The sequence below is a fragment of the Ascaphus truei genome, chromosome 2 (assembly GCF_040206685.1).
Source record: "Ascaphus truei isolate aAscTru1 chromosome 2, aAscTru1.hap1, whole genome shotgun sequence".
NCBI classification, from domain to species: Eukaryota; Metazoa; Chordata; class Amphibia; order Anura; family Ascaphidae; genus Ascaphus; species Ascaphus truei.
The window spans coordinates 339,625,450-339,637,696 of NC_134484.1; the positions used below are offsets into that span (position 1 = coordinate 339,625,450).

General features: G+C 42.2%; 1 protein-coding gene across 2 annotated transcripts in view; it reads left to right on the forward strand.

Annotated features, from left to right (window-relative positions):
• Window positions 1–12,247, forward strand: part of LARS2 (leucyl-tRNA synthetase 2, mitochondrial) — a 77,887-nt gene that overhangs the window by 60,289 nt on the left and 5,351 nt on the right. For both annotated transcript variants that reach the window (XM_075586731.1, XM_075586730.1), the window contains exons 16-19: window positions 544–726; window positions 2,056–2,225; window positions 3,371–3,448; window positions 11,152–11,263. In XM_075586731.1, the coding sequence (XP_075442846.1) occupies window positions 544–726; window positions 2,056–2,225; window positions 3,371–3,448; window positions 11,152–11,263 (543 nt within the window). The remainder of the gene's footprint in view (window positions 1–543; window positions 727–2,055; window positions 2,226–3,370; window positions 3,449–11,151; window positions 11,264–12,247) is intronic.

Consider the following 12,247-nt stretch of genomic DNA (forward strand, 5'->3'; position numbering starts at 1 on the left):
CAGTACTCTTACTCTTTATTAAAACATGGCAGCTGCAGTCGTCCAAAAGGAAGCCACAAGGTCATCCCCTGTGGCTTCCTATTGGCCAGCGCTTTGGCAATCATGTTGAATTCGTAGATGGGAGAGGACACCACCACCAAAAATGGTCAGTATCTGGAAAACCAGAGTGTCCCCAGAACTGAACATAATGCGGTTGAGCTCCAGAGGATGCCCTAGTACACTCTCTCCTCCCCCCCCCCCCAGCCCCTGTTTCAAATACTGTCAAATAAATCAATTGAAATGAAAATGAGCAGGCGTAATTGCTGCTTTAAAACTCTAAAAGTTCCCGCATCTCTTCATTTTGATAACCAGCAGGAGGTGATCAGCAAATCAGTCGGGCTGATTAGAAGCAGCACATTGAAATCATTGCTTGTCAGAGTTTTGTAAACGCCGCACTCTGCAGCATGACCGGGATGCTGCTGTTACAGATGTCTAACGGGCGCCCCGTGTGTTCAGCTTCTGTTCTATTCTCCTCCTCTCTGACCCTCGTGCTGTTCCTTAAAGATTCAGGGCCTACTCACGCACAGACGGGGGAGAAGATTCAGGTCACGTGGGAGAAGATGAGCAAATCCAAGCACAATGGCGTCGATCCGGAGGAGATGGTGGAGCAGTACGGCATCGACACCACCAGGCTCTACCTCCTCTTCGCTGCTCCTCCCGAGCAAGACATTTTGTGGGACATGAAGAGTAAGCTGCTTCTTTTACCTTCTGTTCTTAAAATGAACCAGCATAATGTGCATTGTGACCAGCTACCATACAGTTTGAGAAACCCCAAAATAACATGCCGTGAGAAGTACTAGCCCTGTATTATTATTATTATTATTATTTTAGCTACTCTAACCATTAGATAATTAAAATGAAACACTGTATGAAAGCATATGGTAATATTGATGGAGTGACATTTTACACTGCGCTGGCGTTCTCATACTTCGGACCCATATAGCTGCTAGACACCTGTCCTGAGACCAACATATTAATGGGCAGTAGATAATGTTGCTCTCTCTGCCTTCAGATATTTGTAAGGAAAGCTTTGTTTTACTAGTCATTCTGCTAGTTGCTGGATTATGGGATTTTAAATAATCAAAAAATTGTGTTGTAGGTATTAAGGGAGGAAGTTGTTCTTCCATATTGCCATGGTTTTGTTTTCAATTCCGGGGACTCACCGGTTCTAGAGATACTTATCATGTAAGGTGACGGTACACTTCCTCTTTATTAAAACATGGCAGCCGCAGTCGTCCAAAAAGAAGCCACAAGGTCATCCCCTGTGGCCTCCTATTGGCCAGTGCTTTGGAGACCATTTTGAATTTGTGGGAGGGAGAGGAGGACAATGTCTCTTCAGGACAATGAGTATCTCAGCTCTTGTCTTTTAGAAGTCTTAAGTGGAATGAGCATATAAATATTATTTCTTTTATTTATAAAAATGTTTTACCAGGAAGTAATACATTGAGAGTTACCTCTTGTTTTCAAGTATGTCCTGGGCACCGAGTTATAACAATGCATGGTTGCATTAAAAGAACAGGGTTATACAGTCAATTCACAGACATTTCATGTACAGATAGAGTTGGAAAATTGGGTACAAGGGATAAAGGCCTGGTGAGTTTCAGATTTCAGTTTCATTAACATTCCAGCGGGTGGGGTTGACGTTCTACAAAGTACAAGCAAATGTTATCTCGTAGCACGCTGGTCATGTGAAGAGGGGAGCAGCTCTTGGGAAGCCCCATCAGGCGTTTGCCTTTGGGACACCGCAGATGTCCACAATTACATATAAGGGACCTCCTCTTACATGTCTAAATTTAAGGGCGTATAAATCTAAAAAGTAATTCTTGCATGGTTATACATTTTTTTTTGTTATTTACAATTCTCTCTTCACTTTGGACCTTAATCAATATATTGTGAAGCCGCTTCCACTGCTGGAGAAGATTTTAGTCACATTTATTTGAACACAGTTGATCTCTTCTCCAGCTTGAAGAAGCAGCTTCACATCATATTAACTAGGGGCCTTTATATTACTGTTAGCGGATGCCATACCCGGGGTGCGACGGTGGCAGTCTCGGATGTGGGCTGTAATGAGCAAGTTTATTGAAGCCAGAAAGTCGTTAACCGTGCCTAGCCCCTTGCTTCTGAGCAAGAAGGAGAAAGCAGAGGCCCAAAACATCTGGGATATGAGGAACATTGCTGTTTTGGAGGTAACTACATAGACGTGTATACCCAGAAAGATGGTTTTCGTGCATCATGAATGATGCCTGCCAGATGCATTACTTGTATTTGCGGTCTGGCTGGCAGCGAAGGGCTTATTGAAACAAACTTGCTTACATGTTGCTGATGCCTGTCTCACTGTTGCTCCATTTACATCGGGGTGGCCAACTGCAGTCCTCAAGGGCCATCAACAGGCCAGGTATTAGGGATATTCCTGCTTCAGCATACTGAGCCACGTGCTGAAGCAGAGAGATATCCTTAAAGGAGCAATATCCTACATGTGTGGGTTTTTTTTTCCATTGGTTTTTTTTTTTTAATAATAATAAATCGGTTCTGTAGTATTAGATCATACTTGCTAACTTTTTTTTAATTTTAAAATTCAACTCCATGCCATTTTTTAATGAGTTTTAATATAATGAGCATCCTTTGATTTTTATAGCAGGTTTTAGCACAAAATTGAGAATAATGAAGGACGTTATTAATAAACTAATAATGCTATTGATTGTATTTTTCCAAAGTTCATATTTTGCATTATAAAAATGGTAAACGTCCGTGTTTTATTCTACTATAATTAAAATCCAGTGTTTTCATAACTCTTTTAGTAATAAGAATAAACTCTAATTAATGAAAACACTTAACTTCACAATATCATCCCTTTTGCAATTCCTTGGTAAAGAGCATTGACTAGTTTTAACCCGTATTTCAGATGTTTAGTTATGCTGCTTCTGGTAGAAATACCTACTGCAATTGCGTATGTGCCTTCTCATTCTGCGTGCACAGCCTAATCTCTAATAACACGTGCATCGCTGCTTTCAATGGCTTAATATTTACAAACTTACAGCAGAGACCAACATTTAGATGGCCAATGCAATCCCAAAAAGCTGTATTAATACCCCAAATCGTGGTATTATCACTCGCACATTCTAAACTCTCCTTGAGCCCATTCGCGGGTGAGAAAGTTCAGGGTCACCATACAGTTCCTGGTGCACTTACGAGCAATATGTAGACACGGGGTAAGGAAAACCTAGAGCTATGCCATTCTTTGCCTACAGTATGTCAAGGACTTAAGCCCTTCGCACTCGACTTCAGCGAGTATGAATAAGCCTAAAAAGACTTCTTTGTTTGCGTTGCCTAGGTAACCAGCCACTTCTCCGAGGATTACTTGTTCAACGCAGCGATTTCGCGGCTAATGAGCCTCAGCAACGTACTCTTGGTAAGTGCATCTGCCGCCTCCAGCCCTCCTTTTTCATGTGTGTGTGATTGCGACCTGCGATTGCTAATAACGCGGCGGCGAGGATTCCTCTGCTCTTGGCTGTGCTTGTGTACAGGGGCACATTCTGTTGTCTTGCGATGTGCGTTGAAGTCTCTCCGTAATATTGCACATTGTTCCTCAGACAAAGAGCATGTTATCGCTCACTGTGCCCTGCCAGGCTCTCTCATTCTTTTGAAATGATTCTCCCTGTGCTGGAAGTAACCCGAGGTGAAAGGCCTTGTTTTTGTAGGCTTTTAGTGACCTGATGTTGGTGGCTGTCTTTGTCATTTCGAGTTGGTGGCACCAATGCTTCAGTGGCAGCACTGCCGTGTAGATAGCAGTGCCGCTTGGTATGTTGCCGGGTGGCAGTATCCCATATAAAACCTTTCTGACATTTAGAATTGGTTTCATTCGTTTACACTCGCCCGTTTTAGTACTTGATTTCTCTTCTAATCGTTTCCGGGGTGCTGGTAGGTGAATGGGAGGGACCCGCTGAATGCCGTTTAAGTAACAAAGGTAATAATCTAATACACACACGAAAATGTTCAGGACACAAAGTATTCAGAAAAGGAACATTGTAATAATAGGGACAGAACAGACAGCGCAACGTTTCGGGGGTGACATCTTCGTCAGGTGTAATACGTTGCAGTGACTCCAAACAACTTAAATACCCTTAGAACCCATTAAAACCAGTCCCCCACCCCCCTTCTAATTGCAGGCATCTGTAGCAACTTGAGCATCATGTTACTCAATGAATGTGTCTCCATCAGTAACAGTTAGACCGCCGCTATTAACTACTATACAGTCACTATTACTATACAGTCACTAATGAAAAGAGCTTCATGGTCCCTGCAGTTCGCACTATGTGGCAGCTGTATGCCACCTCCACCGTACAGTCAGGGGGAGAGACTTAAAGTCATCATATTAAATAACACAAACCTTGTGTATTATGGTTTTATCTAGAGACCTCACATGCCAAAGCTCCAGGACATATATACTCACAGAGACATCCAAAAGGGCAAATAAATCTATATATTGAGCACAGATCTGCTCTAAACTGTTCTCCCTCCCTAGTATGAGGAGGAAATAGTAGCCCTAACCATTAGGACAGGGATTCCCAACTCCCGTCTTCAAGTACCCCCAACAAGTCAAGTTTTAAGGATATCTCTGCTTCAGCGCAGGTGGCTCAGTCATTTTGATTGAGCCCCCTGTGCTGAAGCAGGGATATCCTTAACCTGACCTGTTGGGGGTACTTTGAGACTGGAGTTGGGAATCTCTGCATTAGTAGATATTTATACACACAACTAGGTGTAATTAAGCACCCGTCATCAAGGGACCCTGAAGGTTGGCGCTAGAGCTTTCCCATCAGAAGACAAGGGCCCATAGCCTACACGGAGACAGAAAACCTCATCAGGTCCCAATACACAATGCATAGATGATACAGTAGGCCTTCTAAAAAATACACCCCATCACCTGCTGGTGCTTCTGTCTGGAGATGATGGATCCAGTAGGCTTCCCTTTGCATCAGTAATCTGTCTATTGCTGCCTCCTGTGTGGGCATGAGACCTGTTCCTATATAAAATGCCTCGGTTGCCAGACTTGTCTCGCTGTCGTCTGTTTTTGGATGCCTGCAATTAGAAGGAAGTGGGAGGCGGGTTCTAAGGTATTTAAGTTGTTTTTAGAGTCACTGCAACGTAGTCCTCCTGACGAACGGGTCACTCCCGAAACGTTGTGCTGTCTGTTCTGTTTTGCGATTATGTTTTTGTTTTGTTTTTTAACACTATTTGTCCTGAACATTTTTTTTGTGAGTGGAGATTACCTGTTTTGTTTTTAACAAAAGTTAACTAGAAAAAGGCAGCGCACCAAAAATACCTACATGTAAGAGATGCTCGTACTGTATATTCAGAAGCAGGGTGTCCGCTTTCAAAATCTTGTGCCATTTTTTTGTGGAAACATGCTGATAATGTCAACGGTTCGCACCGACTTGGGCTCTTCATCGGTTCAGTGATGCACTTTTGCTCTGTGCAGAGTAGCCACACTGCAATAGGTTAGCCCCCATTCTACCATTTGTTATGTTTGCCATCTATGTACCTATTTTATTGTTCGATTTTTGCCTGGAGTGTCTGCTGGTGAAGTCTGACCCGTGTAAGCCCCAAACACAGGAGATATTCAGTTCAGACTGACCTACTACTTTCTGGACATCATAATGGCCATTGCAGTATCATTGCTAGCGAGCCAATGTCCTCCTATCAAAAGGGTAATGATGGGAGCAGCTCACTGGTAATGTCGCTAAAATCGGGTGAGCCTGGTTCGAAGTGCCAGCTCTCGGATTACATTGCCAGCGCTGTAGAAGGAACACCATTATTATTGATATTGTTAATGGTGGCAAAAATGAAGCTCAATTTGAGGGAGATGTGCTGAAGGGGTTTTTTTTTAGTGGAGGTGCAATCTTTTAGCACTATCAGTAATAATGTCCAGGTTTGTTGATCAAACATGGGGTTTTAAGGGAAAAGAGGGGATTTTTTTTTTTATCAGTGAGACTGCACTCATGTCAGCGATTTGCCGAATGCTCAGAACCAGTGAGACTCACTCCAGATCAGTAACCATCACTGAAAATCAACGAGTGGTCAAGCCTGGGTTTATTATCCTTCTTTTCTGATGGGTTTCCAGGGTCACATGATAGGAGGAGGGCAGTGAAAGGATTAACCCTGCAACTTCCGGTGCCTCATCTACACTGCCACAGGTTGGCCATCGTTGTGCCAAGGGACATGTTTTCCCATTCCTTGGCTTTCGTTTCTCATTTGTGGACTTACTGTGATTTCATTTCTCCTGAACTGTGGGGCTATACAATTGAGGGGAGGATTTGTCACAATAAATATTGCTTTGGGGTGGGAGGCTGCTGCTTCAAATCAGGTTTACTGTTAAGATTTAGAAGGGTAGCGAGAGTAGGCTTTTAATGACTTTCAGTTAAAAACTCCTGTAATTACTTTAATAGGAAGTTTTTTCAAGCGAAAATAGTTTTAGCATTTTTGATTGAGCGCGCAATTAAATTGCTTATTCCAGCTGCTCCCTTGCATTGTTGCAAACTGCTCTGTGAAAAATTATAAGCAAATACTGCAATAGCAAATGATCAAAAGCTTTTGCTTCTATTATGCATTCAGCAGCTTTCATTATTGGTTTTGTTCAGAAAATAGCTGATGATTTTGCCTATACTGTATTTGTTAATTGGTGCACGTGGGAGGTAAGTGATTAAAGAACTGTGAAGGGTCAGTCTGCAGACTGAAAAAAGGCATCGGAACAGAGGCGTGATCACTGCATTTTTATACCCCTGCTCCCAGGGATGGCATGTACCCCTCTGAATATGCTGCTGGTTACCCAGCTGCCACCCCATTTGGGTGTCTTGTAATCAGGTTGCCCCCCTCCCTGTTGGTATTTCATTTAAATTGCTACCCCAGCTGCCACTTCGGATAAGAAGCCCAGGAAATGCCACGGCTTTTGTGGACGCACCGCCATTTCCCTGAAGATGGGGGGAGGGAGCACACCTGAGCAGGCCACGTCTTCGCCACGTAGACAGTCATTCTGGTCACTGATGCTGACCATAGTATCTCACAACCCATCACAAATGTGGCAGAGACACTGGCTGTAAATTGACATGACCTCTTTCTGAATCCATCGCCGATTGACTTGAAATCACTCTGGCCTTGCCACTACACAATAGATAACACGTTTTTGTTGAAGGTGTCTGTAAATTCTGTTGAGAGAATGAATTAGCATAATGCTGAAGGCCCCAATGAGCGGCTCAATACGTAAAGACACTCTCTGGCACCGAGTTCGAACCTGGTTCAATTCCCAGTGTCGGCTCTTTGTGACCGTGGGCAAATCACTTTATCTCCCTGTGCCTCAGGCACCAAATACATAGATTGTAAGCTCCACGGGACAGGGACTGTGTCTGCAAAATGTCTCTGTAAAGCGCTGCGTATAACTAGCAGCAACAAGAACAAACAATTATAATTCTAATTTTATTTATTTATAATTTGTACTGTGAAGATAAAAAAAAGTTGAGCGCTATGTCGTAATTACATTATTCACTATTTCAGTGGACCCCTGCAGATTATTATTAATCAAAAAAAAAAACGATACCTTTGCTTAGAGACAAATGTTTCATATCTGTGTGGAAGAACCAGCCTAAATCGTTACCTTATGGGGATGGCGCCCTCTTGTGTAAATGTTTTGCGTTGCATTGTTCATTGCTGTACCATCTGCTTCTGCACAATGATCCCCCTCCGCTGTCAGACCTATCAAAATAGGCAACTACCAGTTCCACAAAGCAAATCGTTACTGAGAGCGTTTTAACATCAAATCTTAAAATGTATCACCCTGACTAAATATTTAACGTTGTTTTAACAAAAGATGGATTTTTTTTTCTTGGATAAATAATGTGGATTGCAGTTCATTGTGCTAGAAGTCTAATCACCACTGCAAAGTTTCCACATCTGCTTTTCCAGTTAGTTGAAATCTGATTTATTTTGGTAAGCAACTGATCCCTTCTCGTTCCTGCTGATAATCATCAGTGACTACATTTCTGCAGCTTATGCAATGAAGGACAATATTACTCGTCCCTTTCTCGTTTTTGCTCGAGTTAAGCTGTTTTAGATAGTTGCTGAAGTTTGAGTTAATCTTCCTTTATTTAATAGACCCTTTTATGCTTCTTTCTCGTGTTGCTTGAACCACCTGCCAAAGCCTCCTAATTTTCAAAACACGCCAACCCTCATGTAAAAGTGACTCTGCTTTGACAGGCAGATTCAGGAGAGGTGCGATGTGTAACCGGTGAAGGGCTGTAGTGTAATAGAAGCCCCTAACATTGTCACATACGGTTGATTCCGTGCAGTATAAATCTTCATCCTTAAGACGCTTCATTATTTATACATTTGGGACTCTGCTAATTCCAATCAAACGTTTCCTTTTTTTTTTTTTTTCGTTAACAATTCAATTGGACATTTTAATATTAGTGCAGGACAAGCTGTAGGAGGGCTGGGTAGGGGAGAGGCTTGTTGAGTTTGGATGTATTTTCTTAATAATGTCAAGTATTTCACTTTCCTAGAGTAATCAAAACGGGTGTCTTACTCCTAATCATTTCATAGAACAATATGCTGACCTCGTCTGGCACTTAGACCCAGAACAACAAATCTCCGTTTACTCAGGGCTCATAATATCACGTGATCAAAATCAGTAACGGTTGTTATCCTCCCTGAGGTTAACGCAAATCCACAAAGCTAATTATATGCAAACACAACTGCTGCTATTGGTGTCATAAGTTTAAAGGCATATTAAGTTGGCACTGCCTGGCGTTAACTTAAAATACAATGTAACATGGATTGCGTTTCCCTCGTCTTACCTAAAAGTGGCGTTAGCTCTCTTCAGACCCTGAAATATTCCCCCTCTCACTCAAACCCCACATTGCATTGTCTTGATGGAGCTAAGTTTTAGCTATGACCTAAGTAGGGCATGGTTAAAACCCTGTGTTGACTATAACGGAGCGCAGTGGATAGGGGTGGTTACAGGGAACACCTCTTTTCCATACCATTAGCACGTCCGTTATAGCTAATGCAACGCCTATTGCAGCTGAAAACTGCACTTAACACTGCGTTAGTGAGCTTTGAAGATTCCCATTAGCACGTAACGACGTGTTCACTTAACGCATTGTGAAGTCCGTAATGAAACGTTTGTGGCTCAGGCCTTTGTCCTCTCTACAAAGCATACTCTTCATATAAACAACACCATAAGGTTGGACTTGGAAGAAAAAGACTTTTACAGTATGTTGCTTGGACAGTTAATATATGAACTGAATTTTCTGTGTTATCAAACCCTTCCAGATGAATATCCTTTGGAAATCCGCTCTGTTGTTGAAAATAACTCTGGCGTTGAAAGTTTCCTCAACTTAGACCTAAGTTTAACTAGCGCTCTTCACACTAATTTTTCACACCAACACCATAAGGTTACAGAAACCTGCTGCGGCCATAGTAGGGGCGATGGCGAGAGCGACGTAGCTCGTGCAAAAACAAAATGCAAACGTCAATGTGCACGGCCATAGCGTGCACTTGAGACGGCGCTGAAAAAACTTCAGAAGACAAATTTTGTTTTTACGGTGCGATGGCCGGGTCACGTGCGCGGATCAGCCAATGAGGGTGAACCGCTCACGTGACGTCACGGGCACGCCCTCGCCACAACCCAATCGCTCAACCTTGCAGTACACAGATTTCAGTAAGTACAGGCGCATGTGACGTCACGTGCTCTGTCGCCTGTACTGTGTCCGAGGACTTAGTGATGTATTCTATTAATTTTAGGCTGATACATTTGTAATGTCAGTATATTTATTTTATATATTTAATTAAACTAATATAGATTTTTTTTTTTTTTAAGGGCATTTTAATTAAATGTTTTTTACTTTAGTTGTACGTGGATGTTCCAAAGATTTGTGGAGTTACAGAAAAAGGAAAGGGGTTTGGTTACAGAGTATGGGGGGAACCAAAACACATTTTATACACAACCTTATCACAAGGGAAACAGTGCCAAATCGTTGTCACAGACAAACAAAACCTACTGTACAAAGGGATTGCGTACAAGATGGATACATAAAATGATATTGAACTAACAGACTTCTGGATTATTAAAGTAGATTAAAATGTAATGAAATCTTTAATGTTGGCACTGCATAAATGAGTTGCCATCAGATTACTCTTTGATAGTAAATGATTACCTATTCCATCACTGGACTGCTGTATCACCTCTTATTTTTGTGTTTTATTTTCCATTTGCAGAACAGATGCTACACATGGGGAAAAAAAGTTAAACTAAAGTGGAGTGCAATTACCTTTCAACTGTGTAACCTTCTGCTAAATACCCAGTAGATTGTACATTGTACACCGGTCTGCTCCCACTGAGTTCAGTTTCCCATATGTTGCCATATTCATTTTCTAGAGCAGTCCTCCATGTAAAGGTTTAAGGTTTTGCCTTCAAGCGGCAAGTCGGCCTACGCTAGCTACCAAGCACCACCTGTAGGGGGAAAAAAAACCGTTGGCAACCACATAAAATCAAAGGTGTGCAACATTCAGGATGCTTACCTCCAGTGCTGATAATCCACTGTTGAAATAGATTTTTTTGCTTAACAATAATATTAATATTACCTGTTTTCTCCACATATGTGGAAGGGTGATATATGCTGTGTAAGAAAAGGTAACATTGTACAAGCAAAAAGTATATCAGTTCTGAGGAGTGCACCGCGTTGTAAGTATGGACTCCTTGGTTACCATTAGATGAGTGAAGCGTTTGCCCTGAATGTCGTCTGGCTGCTGAGCCTGGAGTTCCTAGCCATAGCACTGACTACCATATGCACAAGTGAGACCAGCAGCTAGATCTATTCCGGGGATATCGCAGGCGCATGTCACACATTGTTGACCGCACTTGAGGTTCTGGGGGCAATGCGTCTGGACAACAGAGAAGCAATTACCTGGCCAAGTCACCCCTACATACTAGGAAGAAGAAGATATCAACCTGAAGCTTTAATCTCTCTCCATGTTTTCATAGAAATAAAGGCACATGTTTATTAGCCTTCAGTAGTCATTTGTAATCATCTCCTTGTTTTCTTTCTTCTTTTTTTTTTTCAGCAATCCTCTTCACGGGTTATTGTACACAGCTCAGAGTTTGAAGATGCTTTGGCGAGTCTCTGCATTATGATCTCGCCTATGGTCCCACATGTGGCTTCGGAGTTATGGAAAGGTAAAATGCACCATGTGGATGCACACCTTTACATGGGCATAATAAGCGTTAGGGGAAATAACAAGAACTCCCTCGTGTTAATGACTATGCTACAAAATACAGTTCTACAAAGTAAATGCTTAGGGCCACTCACAGATCCTTGTTTATAATTGAAACATTTAAAGTAGGTTTAATATTAATTGGGTTCAATGCCCATACTGACTGCTTTCCAATACCGATAAACCATAATTTACGTAGTATTTAACACCGTTGGTGTCTCTATAAACCTCTATAAACACCAAACCACAAACCTGAATCTCATCCTGGGAGTACACACATATCCCCACCCCCTCCCAACACTGCCAACAATTTTCAATTTGGCCCAGTATCCGAAGAGGAGATTACACAAGTGCTCCTCAAATTAAAACTAAGCAGCCAATGCGGACCTGACTTACTACTATCTAGGTTCCTACGACTTGGTCCCCCAGCCATTGCCAAACCAATTGCTTCCATAGTCAACTCTATCCTGTCTGCAGGCCATATCCCTAAGACCTGGAAAACTGCCAGAGTTGTCCCAATCTTCAAAAGTGGGGACAAAAACACTGTCTCAAACTACAGGCCAATCTCACTTCTCCCAATTCTATCCAAAGTAATGGAAAAATGTGTCCACTCCCAATTAAGCGATTACTATACAAAGACAAATTTCCCTAGCCAATTCCAATCTGGCTTTCGCCCCAAACACTCCACCTTAACTACCCTGCTAAAAGTTTGCAATGAAATCCAGTGTAGAATAGAACATGGACAACTCACTGGTGCAGTATTCCTAGATTTTGCCAAGGCTTTTGATACTGTTGATCATGCTATCCTGCTTAACAAACTCCAGAGCTCTGGAATAGGGAAGCATGCTTTAAACTGGTTTCAGTCCTACCTATCAGGTAGATCCCAACATGTGTCCATCTCGGGCTCTAATTCCAACCCCCTGGATATCACCTGTGGTGTCCCGCA